A 20,751-nucleotide genomic window follows, 5' to 3' on the forward strand; every position below is an offset into this window, starting at 1 on the left:
TTAATGGAATCTTAAAACTCTAAAAATAAAATAACCAACAAAATCTATCGCTGGTTAATAAAAACCTCTGCCACCCAAGTTAAACGGGCTGGCAGTGCCAGGGGCTAAAGCCATGAGGGCACAAAATTTCTAGGATTAACAATTAACCTCAGCTCGATGTTTAGCCAAGCAGGGATCCTAGACTGCATGGAAGTAGGGCCTGCTATTTACGGGCAGTGTAACCCAGTACACTAAGAAATTACAAATACAGCCCAGCTAAGCAGCAATCATGCTAAGCTCACTTATTGTATACATGGCAATGCCCTAAGATAGCCCTGGGAGCTAAGAATCATCCACCCAGAGAACTGGGAGTAGAGTTGGGAGGGATGTACCGGGAGAAACCATCTCTCTCTCTCCCAGAGGAAGGGGAACAAAAAGTCATGGGTAAAACCCATGAAGTCGCTATGTGGACGCCAAGATCCCATGTCAAGATGGAAGACGTCTACAGCATTCCAGACACAGGGAAGTGAAACTCCTGGCCATGGGTTGCAGAATATATTGCTGGATCCCTATTACCATAGATGTATATAGGAGAACTGGGGGCATGCCAGCATAACCCTGGAGGCTAATATAAGATTCACCCCAGGCTGATACAAACAGCTGATCACCACTACTTTTCCCCCAGATAACAACCGTTATTTGCTATTTGCAGTGTTCAGGTGGGTAGTCAAGTGGTCAGTAACTTGAAATAATGACTTTGATTAGTCTTTATTTATACAGGGTTCCTCCAAATATGACTTCCTCTGTAGTTCTATGCTTCTGAGGTGACAGCAGTCAATTTGGTACCTGAGTCCAGGCAGTTATCCCACACCTAATGGTTTCAGCAATTCATACCTTTAGAGTTGAAGTCCTGTGTTTAGTCAGGGTTTCTCTGGCAGCTGGATCTGGTGGTCAAATTTTGTAGGTCTAGACAGGAGCACTTAAGTTGGGGGTCCCCAGCAGAGTCTCAGACTCTTTGGATCCCATTTATATTCAGTCAGCAAGTCATGAATGCCACTTGTGCATAGTCAGTGAGTGCTTCGTGGTAGTGCTCCTGTGTAACAAAGAGATGCTTTTGACCATTTGGCAGGTTGTGGATTTTAGAAATTATGTGACACCCGTGATCCTCATAGTCCGGGCAGTAATACATAATGTGCTCCCACGTTTTATTTTAGCTACAGTTACAGGCAGGATAATCAGTAATATCCAGGGTGGACAGTTTATTCTTGAAGGATCCATGGCCTGTAAGGAAGAATGTTGCATAAATGCCTGGGGAAAACTGTGGTGAAGCTTTTGGGCTAGTCATTTTTTCCTCCAGTGAAAATTGCCTCGTAATTTCACCTTTGGTACTTTCTTCCCAGCGTATCTGCCATATTCTGCGCAGTTCCTCCAGGATACGCAATGTCACGTGATAAGCAGTTAATCCTGCTGTATTTCATGAATGCTTTAATATTTTCTTAGAAATTTACCATTTGCAGATCCTCCATTGAAACCATAATACAGTGGTTTCATCTTTTTTTTTGACGTTAAAAGCGTCTTTACCGGCATTATTTGGAAAAAAGCGTTACGTTACCTAGAAATCATTATATAAAATCATCACAAAACCCAATGCGCATGTGTTATACTTGACTTTAAAAATGTGTTTTCTTGGGTGCATGCGTTGTACTTGTTTCATGCAGTGACGCAACAAGTACAATTCAGCAATAATGCGCTACATTATATCAGCATAATGATTAATACGTGAGTGACTGTGCCAAAATCTACAGTCCAGCATTCGAAGGAATATCGTGAAAGAAAGAAAGGGAAGTTGGACAGAAATGTGAATCCAGATGAAATTGAACAACAGTATTTCACTGTGCCTGGAACTTCTGAAACTGCCTACAAGAAAACTCAAGCTCAAAAGATGAAGGAATATCATGAAAGAAAGAAAAGGAAATTGGACCGAAATATGAATCCAGAAGAAATTCAACAAGAGTGTTTCGTTATGCTTGGGACTTCTCAAACTGCATCCAGAAAAACTAGTTGAAATAATGAAGGAATATTGTGAATGGAAGAAAAGGAAATTAGAAATTCAAACTATTCCAAATCATAATGAAATTCACCACAGAATTCTACTATGCTTGATACTTATCAGGAATCTAAAACTCCAGCAGAACAAATGGAGCCGACCAGGCTAGCCGGGTGGGTAAAGAGCCTGCCTGGCAACCCAAAGGTCGCGGGTTCGAATCCCGCCTCGAGCTTGGATCCAAGTACTGCAAAAAACCTTGGGAGGTGCACTATGGCCACAGAAGCCGATGCGGCAATAACTACCAAAAAAAAAAAAAAAAAAAAAGAACAAATGGAGGAATATCGTGCATGAAAAAAAAAGTGAAATTAGAAATGGTTAACAATGAGATTCCTGATTCATCCCTATAGTGTCTACATGAGCTGACATTGAGTTTGAAAAACTAGTGTACAAAACCCATTTGGATTTAGTTGTAATGTTTGTGATCGTTTATGGTTTAAATTAGATTTGAAACCATTTATAAACAACTTCATATTATTATTATCATTAGCCATACGGTGCAAGAAAGCCTGAGGCTTTTGCTGCACCAGCCAAAAAAAAAAAAATTGAGAGAGAGAGAGAGAGAGAGAGAGAGAGAGAAAGAAAGAAAGAAAGAAAGAAAGTAGGAGTCACCAAGGAAAGAGAAAGATGATTATATCCAGCTCAGCACTCTGGGTGTGCCAAGCCCATACTCACCAGATGAATTTCACCAGAAAGAGGGACAGATACCAACTATGGCCACGTGAAATGGATTTATATATCTAACATATCCTACTAATTTGCCTCCACTGGATGTTATAACTGAGCTTTTGATTTCACCACGATTACCCTTTATGCAAATTCGTTGTTTACATTATGAACATGGACAAAATGGGATCATCGGACAAAGTAATAAATGTACCAATTAACGTAAATATGATGGTTCATCAATTACCTAGACAATTAGATGAAGATTATGCCATTAATGTACATATAAAACAAAGACTCGTACATAAATCATCATATCTACGAGGATGTGTGCAGAAGAAAATAGTGAAAATATGGTTATGGTATTTGATAAATCCACCTTTGTATAAATTCTATGGCATAAAAGTGAGTGACGATTTCTTGGGAATGAATGATGATGGTGAACAGGTGAAATGGTGAAACCTGTAAACAGTGATGATGAACTATTGTTAATTCAACAACAAACATTATTATGGTTTGAAGATAAATATTTATGTATAGCACTGGGTCAGAAATCATCTCCAACAAGTTTCATATGTGATATACAGGGTAATCCAAAAGTCAGTAAACAAAAGAATTGGTATTTCAGTGAATTTTTGACATACTGTAACGAGATTAGGGCAGAAATGCATAGGATTACGTGGGTTTTTTCCCCCGAAAGAATGTCAAAATTAGTTCCAAATATGTCTACCAGGTGGTGCTGTATTATAAATGATGTTGCGTAAGTGTCTGCTATAAAGGCACTGCAAGAACAACAGCTAAGCAGTTTGGTTAACATTTGGGAAAGAAAAAGAAAAGTTAAGCGGTCATGTTATCATTACCGGATAAAGCACTTATGGTGAAATGTTATTACCTTAACGCTGAATCTGCAGCTTTGCGATCTTTCCATCAGCTGAAGGGGTATGCAACGTGGTAAAGGACCAATGACTGCTGCAGGACTAAAGATAATTAAGAAATTTGAGACAACTGTTTCGTTACAAGATTGTCCACGAGGTGGAAGACCATCACCATGTGCTACAACTGCGGCTGCAGTTGCAGAAGTTGTGGATACTCTAATGGCATCATCATAAAATGAGAAGAAAGCTCTCATGAAGTTTCACGTCGAACTGGCGTCCCATATGGGAGTGTGTGTAGAGCACTAAGAGTAGTCCTCTGTAGATATCCGTACAAAATTCAACACCTATAACTTAGGCATCCCGATTTTGCAAAGCTGGAAGCATTTGCGTTATGGTTCTTTCAGCGAATTGAAGAATGTGACAAGGCTGTCAAATGTTCTGTGGACGGATGAAGTCCATATCACTTTGAATGGTACTGTAAACACACAGAATTTGGGCGACAGAAAACCCTCAAGCTTACATGGAAACTCCTTTGCATCAGTCAAAAGTAACGGTGTGGTGTGGATTCACCTCTTCTTTTGTTATAGGGCCATTTTTCTTTCAGGAAATCAGTGGCTCTGGTTTTGAAATTGTCACTATCACAGGTCAGTGTTATGCTGACCTGTTACGAAACTGTGTTATCCCTAATCTGGGGGAAAGGCAAGCTTTGGATGTTGTGACATTCATCCAGGATGGAGCACCACCCCATATTGCTTCTCCTGTGAAACAACTGTTACTCAGTGTTTGGAGAGAATCGAGTGATAAGCTGTTACTTTCAGCATGAATGGCCACTAAGGTCTTCAGACTTGAAGCCCTGTGATTTTTGGTTATGGGCTACCTGAAGTCATGGGTTTACAGAGATTGCATTGGCAATGCTAAAAGACTATACAACTGCAGGTATCAATGATACCTTCACAGTTGTCTTCATCACACTTTGGCACTTTTTTAGAACACTTAAAATGGCAAAATCACTTAAATTACACATGTATTGCATGTGTAATTCGAGAAAAATCATGTGGCAGAGGGAAGCAAGTAGGTGATGGAATAGAATGCCACCCAGTTTGTTTAACTTACTTTTGGGATCCAGTAGTACTCTACTTGCTACTAGTACTCTCTTCTAGTAGCTAGAATACTAGAAGAGAGAGAGAGTGAGAGAGAGTGTTACTGAAATGAGGGTTTATACTTATACTATCCATTTCAACTGGTGACATGCTCTGTGGGGCATTAATGGTGGTCTGCCTGCCTGGCTTGGGATGAATAATTGTATTACCTTCTTGCTTCCACTGACTCATTGTGTTTCCAGCAGTTGATTTTGTGTATTTCACTGTTTTTTATATCTGACAAATGGCCAAGTCCATTATGTTAAAATCTACCATTACACCTTTTGTGAAAATATTATTTTATATTTTTTTATTATTATTAGCTATATGGTGCAAGGAAGCCTAAGGCTTATGCTGCACCAGCCCAAAAAAAAAAAAAAAAAATACCGAGTTACCTTGAGAGAGAGAGAGAGAGAGAGAGAAGTAGAAGGGAATCACCAAGAAAGAGAAGGAAGATGATATCCAGCTCAGGATCCTGGGTGTGCCAAGCCCAAACTCACCAGATGTGAGCCCCTATTTATTTATTAATAATAAATAAATAAATAAAATATCAGAGTTGTTTATTAATTGCAGTCTGTTCCATTCTTGTCATTAGGTGTGCATGCCTTTTATATCCTACTTGGAAGTAATTCTATTTGCCTGTTATGTGGCCTCTGGAAATAACATTCTTGGGTGTATCCAGGAGTGTGTGGAGTCCGTTCAAGGGGACTTACTCGAGCTCCCTTTTTAAATTTTTGTGATTATCCAAGCCCTTTTTAAATAAATTAGTTTCATAAAATATAACTGACTATTTTAACTAGTGATGACCCTAAGCTAAAATTCTTCTTAAGCAAGCCCCTTGTTAACAAATTGGCAGCACACTCCTGGTTTATCCATTTGTTATGGAGTTATTCAACTAGTGCACTAGCATGGATGGTTTAATTTTTTGGAAATTGTGTTGAGAGGAGCCAGAAAATGGTGTTTCAAGTAAATTTTGACTGTTATTGGCAATATTAAACGAATATTATTAATAGTAGTATTGGCAACATGATACAAGGAAGCAAGGCTTACAGCACCAGCCAAAAAAAAAGAACTATTTTCTTTTTCCCATTCTTTCTAGTAGTTTGTTAAAATCTTCCTTAAATTTATCAAAACTATCCACTTCCACCCTATTAGATGGAATTTAATTCCATTGGCATCTTTACTCTTTGACTGAATGCAAATTTCTGCACATCTGTTTTGTAGCCATTCTTTTCCACTTTAAATTTAGTTCCCTTTGTTTATTTTTCATCTTAAAAAAGTTAGATGTCTTCACCATTTAGTGTACTTAACACTCTTAAAGCTTTATACATTTCAGTTAGTTCACCATGCAGGTAAGTAGTTCCTAGTGACTGCAGTTTACAGAATCCCTCCCCCCACAGTCGTTCTCAGTGAGAATATCCTTTTATGTCCCCAATTAACCTTGTTGCTCTTCTCTGTACCCTTTCCAACAGATCTATGTCCTTCCTAAAATGAGGTTTTCAAACATACATGTAGTTATCCCATTGTTTTCCAATGGGATAATCACCGCCTCTTTGTCTGCTGCTGATAGATTCCTGTATATCACTGATGGATTTCCATGGGCTGTTGTTCTAAGTTTGTTTGCACTGCTCAGAGAATTAAATGTCAACCTGTAGAATTACCAATAGATCTTTTTGATGTGAAAAAACATCTATGGCGGCACTAGAGTAAAATCAACTGGTAACAAAATTTTCTAATAATGGAAATGACGCAATTGATTGGTAATGAAGAAAGCTGACCAATTTAGATTTTAAATGATGCAAATTGTCACTTCCTATTAGGTGGCTGTTAGATTTTAAATGATGCAAATGACGTCACTAATGTTGATTCGGTTGGGTAAGTAGTTGATTCAGTAGAGTAAGTTCATACTAAGATATGGAAATGTTACTTCCTAAAGGCTACTAACTCAGTCATTAACATTGATTTGGTAGGGTAAGCAGCGGGCAGTAATGTTATGCAAGAATAAAAGCTTTGAAGCCACCAAAGAAGCCTCTTGTGTCGAAAAGAAAAGAGTTCATAAACGTGGAGGACGAAAAAAATGCAGACTTTATTAAAATCTGCAGATTTTATTAAAGAATATTCTTTCACATAAGACCATTTCATTGCTTAAAATTTAAATGGCTTTGATTCAAGAACTCAACAATAAAACAAACAGTAGTTTTTGGTTATGATATCATCATCATCAGCCATTTTCAATCCACTGCAGGATGAAGGCCTCTCCAGTAACTTTCCAGTTCCTTCTGTTTTGAGCACTGGCCATCCATTTACTACCCACAAACTCATGAATTTCATCTATCCATCTCCGCCTTTGTCTTACAGATTTTCTTCTAGCTCCTCTTGGGTACCATTCTGTTATTTTCTTAGTCCATCTGTCATCATGTCTTCGAGCTATGTGTCCTGCCCAAGGCCATTTTAGTTCTTTAGTTTTGATAAGAATGTCCTTTACTTGAGTTTGCTGCCTAATCCACGTGTTTTTCTTCTTATCTAACAGTCTGATTCCCAATATAATTTGTTCCATTCTTCGCTGTGTAGTTCTCAGCTTCTCTTCCATTCTTTTGGTGAGTGCCCAAGTTTCACTTCCACAAGTCATGGTGGGGAGTATACATTGATTCATTATTTTACGTTTCAGACAAACTGGGATATTGCTCTTCAGTATGTGACTATATTTCCTGAATGCTATCCATCCAAAGTTTATTGTTCTCTTGACTTCCAGCCATTTATCATTATTACAGCTAATAACTTGTCCCAGATAATTATATGACTCCACCTTTTCAATTACTGCTCCTTCAATCATTATTCACCTTTCTGTGGTATACTTGTTCATCATTACTTTTTTTTTAGCCATATCCATCTTTAGTCCAAAATCCTTACTAACTGTGCATAACTGATTAAGATTTTCCTCTAATTCTTTGGGATCGTGGCTTATGACCACAATGTCATCTGAAAATCGTAAATGGTTTAGGTACTCTCCGTTCACATTGACATAGTATGATATCATACTAGTTTACAAATGGATTTCGCTAACTATTGAATTGTAAAATTACCAATAAAAGTATTTCAAAGATGGCTAAAACTTCAGCTTCAAAGCCACTGAAGAAGCTCCCCATGTGGACAAAAGAATGAGTTCAAAAACAGAGAATAAAAAAAAAATCAGAGTTTGTAATGATTTAGATTAACATCAACCTTCTACATTGACTTCTCATCAAGCAGCTGGACCGCCAACATCATGAAATTATATTCAAGAACTTCCTGAAGATTTTGATCCTGAAGATTTGAGTTCAAATGAATTACTCAAGGATTTTCAATTGATTCCTGAACCGGCTAGATAGAGTATACTGCAACAACCAGCTTCAATTGCATCATACAAAAAAGAAACAAAATCATATTGCAGCTCACTCAGCCTATACAAGAATAAAAGCTTCAAAGCCACCAAAGAAGCTTCCCATGTCAACAAAAGAATGAGTTCAAAAAAAAATGCAGAGATTAATAAAATCTTCTTCTCTTAAAATGTGTTGCTAACAGAGCTTTAAGAAAATTGGCATGTATTGAATATGATGAAGATACTAATTTATAATTAAATGTCTGGTTGAAATTTCCAGGATCATCTGCCGTGGGTCGACTTGTTAGAACGAAGGCTCATCGGTTTGCTATGGCTAGAGATATTGATTTAGCAGCTGTACCAATTGCAAGAAGTAAGAATGGTTCATTGAATAACATCAGAACAATCTCGTCTAAATGAAATAATTTTCCACAATACCAGCTTGTGCTATTACCATCCATAAATCTCAGGGAGGTACTTTCGATTCCGCAGTTTATGAATACGAGAAATGTCACCAACAGCAACTAGATTATGTTGCATTGTCTCGAGTTACCGATTTAATGATCTTTACATTATTGCAGCAAATGGAGAAAAGAAATTTTATCATGGACTGAGAAACGCTACATCTACTCTTGCACTTCAAGCTGAAATGACCAGGTTGTCGAGTAATCCTCTATTTACCATGCAAGATACTTTATACGAGTTCATCAGTAAACCACAAGATATTTCCATTCTAATTTCCATTCTACATGCTCACAGTGACAATCTCACTGATGCAGTCACACAACAATTCAATTTACTTCTACTTTCTGAAACATGGCTAAATAACAAAGAAGTAAAAGCATACCTAACTTTGATTGTGTCGTTCAATTCAAACGAGAATATCAACAAGCTGATGGTGTAGCAATTTATCATAAGAGAGAAAATCGTACTCATGTTGTTACTTCTCATATGGAAGTGATTTATTGACAAACTGTTGGCAAATCCGTGAGTGTTACACCTGTTGGAGAAATTTGTGCCTTCTTCCTGATGGTTAAACGATATTGTCATTTAAAAATCTTCTTGTTTATACTCTAGCACAACCACCAGGTCAGTGAAGTTTATAATAAATCAGTCAATACAAATGTTAATCATATTTAGCAGTCATGGGCTTGAACCCCGGTCCACTCAAAGAGCGTGTGCTACTGCACTCTCGCTCCTGACCACTCGGCTACTTCCAGCCTTCACCTAACCAAAAGATCGAACACATCATTGAACACATTGTTAATTTTACAGATACTGGTTTGAGTATCTGTAAAATTAACGATATTGAAATCTCCACTAAGTATCATTGGTATTCGGTCGCATTTCTTTTGAGAAAACTGTTGTAGCAATGCAGCTCCTTCAATCATGTAAGGAAGTAAACCGAAATAGATGGCTAAAACTTCAGCTTCAAAGCCACTGAAGAAGCTCTCCATGTTGACAAAAGAATGAGTTCAAGAACAGAGAACGAAAAAAATCAGAGTTTATAATGATTTTGATTAACATCAACCTTCTACATTGACTTCTCATCAAGCAGCTGGACATGATCTCATCATGTCCAGCTGCTTGATGAGAAGTTAAATGTGTTCGGATTCTTTTCACACTAAACCCCTTTAACCTCATCTAAGCCAAGGATGTTTTCACATAAAATAAAACCTCTTTCAAGAGTATAGGATAAAAAAAGGTAATTTTTTTATACTCCACTACCTTCAGTTTGGTACCACCTAGATGATATGTTATTTTGGGTTTATTCTTACATCGGAATGCAGTACTTTGCATTTATCACTGTTAAACCTCAGGTGCCATTTTCCAGTTCATATGTTGAGTGTATCTAGTCCTTTTGAAGTACTATACCCTGATTATTGCCATTAACCCTTATTTTGATACTACTTGGACATCAAACTCGAAATAGCTACATTAATTTCATTAACAAATATTAAAAACAAGTGCCTCAATAGCGACACCTGTGGAATCCCACTTAACACATTTTTCTGTGAAGAACAGTGGCTATTTATAACCACCTTTTGTCTCCTACCAATTATCCATTCCTTTAACCGTACTAATAATTTTCCCATAATGCCACGTTGTTTCAATCGATACAACTATAGTATGTGTTCACTATCAACGATTTTAATGAAATCTGAGTATATAATGTCAAAATTATTCTTTGCATCTACAGTTGAACTTGGTTATAACGAGCATTAATGGACCAACAAAATTTATTTGTTATAACCATTCCTCACTATATCAGCAATGAGTTAAATCTACCTCTTATTTTTTTAATTAAAAAATAAATTCAAAAAACAAAGAAATATTAGGGAGAAAAAAATATTAGTATATACCCACATATTATTTGTATTAATATGCTTGTATTCAGTTTTTAAATCGATCCAGCCAACTGTTGTTACATACAAAATCGTTGCATCTATGTTTAGTGGCCCTGAGTGCCAAGCGATAGTTCCCAAGCGAACTTTCTATTACAATTTTCTAGTGTTTTTCTTAGGGCAAGTACTAGTGCTTTATAAACCCTCCACCACTCGCAATATTACTGCTTTCCTCGCTGAGCAACATCACTGCTTCACCACTAACAACGTTATTGCTAACCTTGCTTGCAATGTTACTTTTGTCGCTAGCAATGTACTGCTCTCCAATTCTTCTGATCGCTTGGTCACTGGTTGGCACTGTTCCTGCCTCCACGTGGCAGGGCTGGTAACCTGGAAAAAAAGTTATCCTCCAGGGCTAAAAGGAGTAACCATGGATATAAATGACTATCCACCTCTAGTCTTCAAACTTCAAAATGACTTGAACCAACGGAAAAGACTCCGAAGAGAAGTGCAGGCAATGAGATGCCAAACTTTCTGGTGATGCATTTTCTCTCTCCAACCAGCCTGTTGGTAAGTTTTCACCATTTATCCAAAGATGTTTAGAATCCATTGCTGGAACACCAAAAATGGTTAATCAACTGTAATCCAGAGACCTGATTGAAACAGCTACCTCAAAACATTCAGAGTGATTGCTCAAAGCAACAACATTTGCTGGGCCACTGATATATATAACTCCCCACAATATGTTAAATTCGTCCAAAGGTATCATCACAGAGTGGGATCTGATTACAGTATCTGAAGAGGAATTAGTGCAGAACTGAGCAATCAAAGTAATTAGTGCAAAATGTATAATGACCAAAAAAGATGGAAATCTCTGGTCTTCATCTTCTTAAGCTGGAGCAGGTTTGGAATGTTTCCATCCATTGCATATTGCATTGCAATTGAAGAACGCCACCAAATGGTCACTTTTTGTTGGATTCCAGCACATCCCGGTATTTTAGGCAATACTGGTAAAACTGGCCGATAAAGCTGCAAAAAATCCCAACTACCTTAGATTTAACCAATATCCCTGTTCCAGCATCAGATTATGCACTAACCATTCATGCTGCTTGCCTATCAAAACTGACAGCACTCTGGCACTCTGATTAATAATAAACTCTTTCAGTTTAAACAAGATCCGAAAATTTGCCACTCCAGTGTCCGTACGTCAAGATGAGAAGGAGTAGTCTTTTCAAGAGCAAGAATAGATCATACTCATCTGACCCACCTTCATTTACTCACAGGAGATGATCCACCAGAGTGTCCACATTGGTCTAACAATCTGTGTTAAACATATTCTCATTGACTGCCCCTACTATAAACAAGCCAGAACTTCAACCTTGCTATCACTGCTTAATCTTTGTAAACCAATAACTCTTTAAAATCTCATTGGTGAAAAGGCAAATATTTCTGAATTTTTTAACTTCCTCAGGCAAACTGGGCTTTTTAATCATTTGATTTCAGAATTTTTTCTGACTTTACTATGGAAATCTCATCTGTTTATATAATAAATGAATAGGCACATTCTAGCCATAGCAGCTTATGTGCCATTAAACACCATAACAACAACCATGTTTATCAAATTTTTCTGCTCGAGCCTTCAAGATCTTACCGTCTATTGAAAATCCAGCACTTCTTTTTGTAGAGAACTATTGAAGCAGTGCATCATCAATGTTTGTAACCTCACACTTTCTAGATTTTTTTTTTTTGGTTATGTTCTTTTCCATTGCTGATATGTAAACATGTTCATTCTTCCAAAATGTCAATACTGTTGGAATAGGACAAAGAAAACTTTTTACACACTTCATTTTTTACTCCACGTTCTAACTCACGAATAATTTTGACTTTTTTGCAAATCCAGAGATGCTTTCTTTTGTTAGTAGACATGTTTCCAAAGGAAGGGTTAATTTCTAACTGATTTTATTTAAAATGACAGTAAAGTGATTTGCATACAAAGTTTTTTAGAAGTTCCATTTCCAAAAGTCTTAGAAGTTCCGAATTAAATGTAGGTTCAGTGAATAGAAGACAATCTATAAATAGGGTAATACAACAAAAAAGTGGCACCCCAATGCACTATTGTATAGCCCCTGTCCCCAAAAGGACAAAGTCATAAACCGGCCGCTAATCCAATGCTGGTGGTCATAAAAGCTAAGTCACCCTTTACATTTTTGTCTATTCCAAGAATTGGCTTTTTTTGACTACTCGAGCAATTATGAATGTTTGCATAGTTAGCAAAATTTGTACATATATCTGTGTAGTACGCTTGTTATAACAGTGAGCGACTGTATGGCCATACACTTAAATTAAAATCATTATGGCTTTTTGCTCATTACATCCCTGATCTTGTTATTTTCATGCTCATTATAACCAAGTTAGACTGAGTTCCTTTGTAACTGGATGCAAAGAATCTAGTTTCCTCATAGTAACTAATCAGATTGTGAGGCCTGATCTCCCTTAACAAATCCAGTTATTGCTTTATGGCAATAACTGGATTTGTTGTATTACTTAAAGAAGAAATACAAATCAATCAGGCCATATTGCTCCAGGATATGCGGTGGTCATTCCTTGATCTTTCCGCATCCTCCGTATTTGGTGGTGATGGGCTTGAACCCCAGTCTAATGAAGAAGCGTGCTACGCACTGCTGCTCCTTCCCACCTGGCTACGGAGGCGCCTTTTAGAAGGGAGAGGTTATCATCAGTGAACATATACTTCATGACACATCCCCTTCCATTAATGTCAGCACTACCCCACGGGGTGTTATGTCCATTGAAATCCCAAAAAGGTAGGAAGCTGCATAATGAGATCATCAAGGTCTCAAAAACAATGCAAATAAATCAAGCAGACTGTTAATAAAGACCAAACCATAAGGCTAATTGCTACCGCTTCTACATTAGTGGAAAGTGGCATAGTTAAGATTGTAAGAGAGTAAGTGGAGTTTGGCAGGTTGCATGTGCAAATAGACATCACTGAGATTGGAGTTGGACCACACATATTTATAAAATTAATGAGCAATTTTTTTGGAGGTTTAGATATTTTCAAAGACATGATTTGTAATAACTATTACAACTTGTAATAGTTTGTTTATTCATGATGCTTTTCAATTTTTTCTGACACCATTATCTAGAGTACCTATAAAAAAAAAAAAAAAAAAATATATATATATATATACACAGTTGGTCGTCGACTTACGACCGACTTCTGTTCTGACTGACAGGTCGTAAGTCGGCCATATATTTATTAACAGTATTTTTTAACCTTTCTAATCTTTTTATCATCTTTATAATTTATTTTTATAATCTTTTAAATTTTTATCATCTTTTATTTTTCATTTTAAATACAGTAATGTTTTCATCTTTTATTTAGCGATACTGTACATACCTTCGTTTCTACGCCTAGTCGCGGCCGGTCGTAAGTCGACGACCAAGTGTATATACTTTGTTGTATAGATTCAAATTTGGTGGGTAAACATAATACAAGATGAAATGTTATGCAAATGATATTTACAGATTGTAGCCCTTTGTTTTGTTAGTTAAGCACAAACTTTTTGATCACTCCTTATTATAAAGCTCATTTTGGATAATTGTGAACCATGACTAATTCCTTTTGAAATTCAAGGGGAATTAGCCATCCAGTAAGTAATTAATGGGCTTTATTTTTGGTGGTTACTGATTGTAAATTAATTAGTTATTGTAAATTAATTAACCTGAGAGGGCATAAATTCAAATTGAGGAAAGACAGATGTAGGATAGACGTGCGGAAATTTGCCTTTAGCCAGCGGGTGGTTGGTTGGTGGAATAGACTTCCATCCCTTGTTGTGGAGGTTGATAGCCTAAATAAGTTTAAGGCTCAGCTGGACAGGTATTTTGAACGAACAGAGGGGTGAAGTGGAAGTGGTTTTTTTTTTTTTTTTGGCTGATGCTGCATAAGCTTGCTTTCTTGCATCAAATGCCTCTACTAATGCTAATGCTAAACTGCCATGTTCAGCCCTTTAATCTCAAACCCTTTAAGATTCTACAAATGTCAGAAATTTGGTCACTCCCAGACAGCATGCCATGGAGATGTGACATGCCCAAACTGCGGTTACAAAACCTATACTCAATCGGAATGCAGGGGCAATCATCCAGCACTCAAGTGTGATCTCTGGAAGTTAGGGAAAAAAAAAAATACAAGACTGAAAATAAAGTTTCTTTTCAAAAAGCTAGAAGACAAGTAAAATCAAGCATTACAAAAACCACTTGTGCTGCCCATAGTCACATGTCAGACAGAAATGTCAGTCTTTCTTGACAAATCGATCGCTGACTGGGCTTGGTCAGTACTATCGACTAAGCCTAAATCTGAATCACAGTTAGTGGACCAAAGTAATAATACGCAGCTCAAAACCTAACCCACAGTAAAGTGGCAGAAAAATTGCATAAATCAGATCCTGTAGAGGTGAAATAACCAAGGATACTGATGATATGCCCAACCAAAATTTTTCTTGAATTACATGCAGATGGTGATATGGAATATAAAAATGATTCAGCACATCCCAATTTTCCCAGAAAATAAAAATCTAAGCCTGACCATTATAAACAACCCACGCATAAAAAGCAGACAGATTCATCTTCCTCTTACAAAACCAAATAATGGAACTGTACAGGTTTTCGCAGTAACATAGATGATATACATGATTTAATTCACCACGAAAATCTTGTGCAATGTGACGTCTCAATAAAAAAAACTACACTATATTCAGGCAAGACAGGGCTGACATCAATAGCGCTCATGGATTCAAGCATCCCCTCCAGACGCATTCCATTACAAACATCCGTAGAAGCCGTTGCAATGTGTGTTGTTAATGGTATTACTCTGACATTGGTTTCAATTTATCTTCTGCCGAATCATCAACTCGAAGATCTTGTTATGCAGTTACCTTCTCCGTTTTGTTTACTAGGAGACTTTAATGCACATCATCCATTATGGGGTTCCCCCACCTAAGACAGATGAGATAAGCTTATCCAAATGCTGATTGATAGCCAGAATTTAACATTACTAAATACTGGGTCTCCTGCATCACTCTACAGGTTCAACATCTGCAATAGACCTTTCCAAGTATAGATTGGATATCTCTGAGTGATGCTTATAGCAGTGACCATTATCCAGACGTCCTGTTCCTTTCCAACAGAAAATTCAAAGGGCTGACTGGACCAAATACAGAATGCACATCTCATTTGACAACAATATCATTCAGTCTGGTTCCATCAACAGCGTTACCGAGCACATCACGAATCAAATTCTGACAGCAGCGTCTGCTGCCATTCCTCAATATCAAGTAAGAAAATTGCAACAATGCATGGAACCTTTTCCACAAACATTCTACCACCTCCAATCTTATTAACTATAAACAGCTTAGAGCTAAAGCTCATTATATCAGACGCAAAGTAAGAAAAGAAACTTGGATTAAATTTGCCTCATCAGTTAATAAAAATACCGATATCAGATTAAAATGTTTGAACAGTAAATTTCCACCCCCACTACTGAACTGGAATGGACAAGAGCTCTCTAACTAATCCTACAGATATATCAAATGCACTGGGAATTGTATTTTCTCTGTTGTCTTCTTGTAACGCTTATGATCAATCATTTCAAAAACGTAAAATCATTAGAGAAATCAAGACTGAATTTCACTGACAATTCTGCTTTATCTTACAATCAGCCATTTACCATGCTTTAGCTATACTAATCTCTTACCAACTCAAGAAACAGTGCAGCTGGCCCTGATGGGATATATTATAAAGAGTTTAACTTCTGTTCCCGGAAAATTAATGGAGGCATTGGTTAAAGAAGCACTGCGGGATCATCTAGACAAGACTTCAGTTATAGATCGGACACAGCATGGTTTTGTTAAGGGGAAGTCTTGCCTGACCAATTTGATTGGATACTATGATGCAGTCACAAAAGAACTGGGTGCAGGGAATAACTTTGATATTATATACTTGGATCTTAGAAAGGCTTTTGATACTGTTGCACATGGAAGACTACTGCACAAATTGGAGCAGTGCGGCATTGGAGGCAAATTGCTGCTATGGATAAAGGGGTGGTTGAGGGGGAGAAGGCAGAGTGGTAATCAATGGACACTGCTCATCGTGGACTAATGTTATTAGTGGAGTCCCTCAGAGTTCAGTACTGTGTCCATTATTGTTTTCTGTATTTATAAATGATATTGATGATGGTATATCAAGCTTAATGTCCAAGTTTGCAGACAATACGAAGGTTGTCAAGGACACTACTGACACTATGCTGCTGCAACAGGACCTGGAAAGGTTTAGCAGATGGGCTGAGAGGTGGCAAATGAGGTTTAACATTGACAAATGTAAAGTACTACATATGGGAAAAAGCAACCCCAGAGCAACGTATCAACTCTGTGGTACTACACTGACACTGGTAGAGAATGAAAGGGACCTGGGGGTGGTTGTGCAGGCAGATATGAAGTTCTCTGAGCAGTGCAGATGGGCAGCAAGAGTAGCTCATGGTGTATTGTCAATGATATATAGGAATTTTTCTAGCAGGAATAAGGAGGTGATTACTCCTTTGTATAAGGCAATGGTCAGGCCACACCTAGAGTACAGTATACAGGTGTGGAGGCCTCATTTCAAGAAGGATGTAGAGCTGCTGGAATGAGTACAGAGAAGGGCAACAAGATTAGTGAATGGAACAAAGGGGTGCTCTTACGAAGAAAGGCTTAAGTTTTGCAAATTACAGTGTCTGGAGACTAGGCACTGGCGAGGTGATCTGACAGAGGTGTATAAAGCTTTGAATGGTTTGAGCATGCTCAATGCTGATGGGATTCTTCCTCTTGCTCAGAATAATCACCTGAGAGGGCATAAACTCAAATTGAGGATAGACATGCGGAAATTTGCCTTTAGCCAGCGGGTGGTTGGTTGGTGGAACAGACTTCTATCCCTTGTCCTGGAAGTTGATGGCTCAGCTGGACAGGTATTTCGAACGAACAGAGGGGTGAAGTGGAAGTGGTTATATTTTATTTATTTATTATTATTTTTTTTTGGCTGATGCTGCATAAGCTTACTTTCTTGCATCAAATGCCTCTACTAATGCTAATGCTAAAAGTTAGTGCTTTTTATTATTTTTGATACTAAAACTATTAGTAGGTGAATTAATACAACTAATATTTAAATCAGCAGATGCTGAATAAGCAGTTTTCTGACACCATTACTTAGAGTACCTATAAAAAAAATCACATTGTTGTAAAGATTAAAATTTGTTTTTTTATTTATTTTAGAACATGAAGACAGCAGATGCAAGATTAATATTAAACAGAAGACAGGTCAGCACTTTTAACCGTTTTACCCAAAAGAAACAAAGCCATAAAAATTTAAGCCCAAGAGATGCTAGGCAAATTTTGAAACTTCGAAGAAAATCAGCAGAAATAAAAAAAAAATTTCAAATACCTTCTGAAAAAATTAAACAGGTGACACAGACAGAAAGAAATATTGTATGTTTACTTTTGTGACGTTTTAACTACAGGTAGTTCTCGACTTTACAAGTTAATTTCTTTCCTATCGCGCGCTCGTAAAGCGAAAACTCGTAATGTGGGAATTAAATTCCATAGACATAATATTAAAAATAGGGGTTACGTTCTCAACAATGAAATTAGTTTGGTAATTAGTTTGTTTAAACAATGATTTATCCAAAGAAATTAAAACGTAGCATGTAAAATCAAGCAAATTATAATTATAAGGAAATTATTTATGACTTACAAATTTTAAAGAATGTTTATTCTTCATCATCAACTAAATGCACACTCGTTGATCACTTATTATTAGCTAGGTACTCATTGGTTTGTTGCACAAGGAGTCGTCTTCTTCAGAAATGCTTCAAGAGGCGTTTGTTTCCAAGATAATCTAATATTTTCTTTATAAATTTCAATAGATGCATAAGCATTTAATGGAACACACAAATTGCAACTAACACGATTTGCATGGAGTAACAAGTTTACGAAGCTTAAAAAAAAAAGGAATGAAAAGAAGATTCTGAAAATTTGTTTTTTATACGATTAAATATTTCAGTAAAGGGGAAACACATTTCACCATAATAATGCAAAAAACCACACAATTCCAGCTATCTGTATTTATACAAATGCAATAACATCGAGTTTACTACCGGTTTATAATTGCTTGCAGTAACATAAAGCCCAATAAACTGAAAAGTGCAAATTGTTTTTGTTTTATGGTGGTGATCTCCAGTCATGTGCTTAGAAAAATGTCACAAAGGCGTTCAAAATTGGTTCTTATAACAGAACATATGATAACGAAAGCGTAGTGCATTTTAGTGATTTCAATGATAACTAATACAATTTGCATATAAAACCGACCTTTTAGAGAGTTATGTAGCGGAAATTTCAACTTCCGAGGTCGTGGAACAAATTACCGAAAAACAATGTGTTAATCGGTTCACATTACAATATTTTCACAATACGATGGTGTCTGTGGAATGGATTAATACTGTAAAGCTGGGTACAATGTATTGTATAGCTATGTGCGTGGTTTGAAAAAATGGAGTATTTATGAATGTTTAACATTCATCAAAACCGCATTTCAACCCACGTTTTTTATCAAACGTGGATTCAGATCAAGGTTATTAGGGAGTAATACACTTGATCTGATTATCAGTAATGATTCTTCATGCATCAAGAATCTGCAGATAAAGGAACCACTAGGTGGCAGTGATCACAGTGTGCTGAAGTGGGATTTACTCAAAGAGGTAACTACCATTAAGGTAAAGGGAAAGGTTTTTGCTTTCGTAAAGGTGACTACGGTGGTCTGAGACAGTATTTAAATTCTATACGGTGGAACCAACTGATGATATTATTACCAACAGCAAATTCAAAATGGGAAGCATTCAAAGAATTAATCTTGGAAGCTACTACGCTTTTCATACCAACAAAGAAATATTGTTCAAGATTTAGGCCTAAATGGATGTCAGATGAACTAATTAAACATGTGACAGAGAAGAAAAATGCATGGGATACATATAAATTAACATGTGACACAGAAGCCTACGATAGATATAAGCTGGTCTGTAACCAAGTTACAAAGGAGATTAGGCAGACTAAAGCAGATTACGAGAAATCTTTGGCAAAGGATGCAAAGAAAAACAGCAAAGAGTTCTTTACTTATGTAAACTCTAGAAGGAAGGGGATGAATCAGATTGGTCCACTTGATATCGATGGTTCAACTGTTGATGATCCTGCTCAGGTAGCTAACAAACTAAATGAATATTTTGCATCGACATTCACACATGAGGAGTTACTCAGCGAGGGGAATGCCAGAGGTGTATTCAACTCTGGCAGTAAGCTAGATAATCTTGTAATAACTGAGAGTAAAGGGGAGGAGAAATTGTTAAAGATAAACATAAGAAAGGCACCCAGGGTGGATGGAATCTATCCAGTTATATTAAAGGAGGCGGCAAAGGAAGTAAGCAAACCCTTAGACATAATTATGAGAGCTTCCATGGACTAGAGATGTGCAAATGTGACCCCAATTCACAAAGGAGGATCAAAAAGTGACAAGTAATTACAGAACTGTTAGTCTAACTTCTGTTCCAGGAAAATTAATGGAGGCACTGGTTAAAGAAGCACTGCAGGATCATCTAGACAAGAATCCAGCTCTAGCTCAGACAGAGCATTGGTTTATTAAGGGGAAGTCTTGTCTAACCAATTTGATGGGATAATATGATGTGGTTACAAAGGAACTGGATGAAAAGAATAATTTTGATTTCATATATTTGGATCTAGAAAGTCTTGATACTGTTGCACATGGAAGACTGCCGCACAAATTGGAGCAGTGTGGCATTGGAGGCAAATTGCTGCTATGGATAAAGGGATGGTTGAGTGGGAGAAGACGAGTGTGGTAATCAATGGACACTGCTCTTCGTGGAATAATGTTATTAGTGGAGTCCCTCAGGGTTCATTGTTGGGTCCATTGTTGTTTTCTGTATTTATAAATGATATTGATGATGGAAAACAGGCTTAATGTCCAAGTTTGCGGATGATACGAAGGTTGGCAGGGTTGTTAATGATACTAATGACAGTACACTGCTGCGGCAGGATCTAGAAAAGTTGAGCAGATGGGCTGAGAAATGGCAAATGAAATGCATATGTGTAGCTGTAATCCCAGAGTAATGTATAAACTCTGTGGTACCACATTGACAGTGGTAGAGAATGAAAATGACCTGGGGGTAACTGTG

At 37.2% G+C, this 20,751-nt stretch overlaps 1 protein-coding gene across 7 annotated transcripts in view; it reads left to right on the forward strand.

Moving 5' to 3' along the window:
• The window catches only part of LOC150083212 (uncharacterized), a 319,934-nt gene that overhangs the window by 18,657 nt on the left and 280,526 nt on the right, over positions 1-20,751 (forward strand). For 6 of the 7 annotated variants that reach the window (XM_090377098.1, XM_090377102.1, XM_090377097.1 and 3 more), the window contains exon 2: positions 17,786-17,998. In XM_090377098.1, the coding sequence (XP_090233224.1) occupies positions 17,789-17,998 (210 nt within the window). In that variant the 5' untranslated portion in view covers positions 17,786-17,788. The remainder of the gene's footprint in view (positions 1-17,785; positions 17,999-20,751) is intronic. The other variant, XM_090377099.1, reaches the window with a different exon arrangement.

This window comes from Mastigoproctus giganteus, chromosome 7, assembly GCF_048544385.1.
Source record: "Mastigoproctus giganteus isolate SK-2022 chromosome 7, ASM4854438v1, whole genome shotgun sequence".
Taxonomy (NCBI): domain Eukaryota; kingdom Metazoa; phylum Arthropoda; class Arachnida; order Uropygi; family Thelyphonidae; genus Mastigoproctus; species Mastigoproctus giganteus.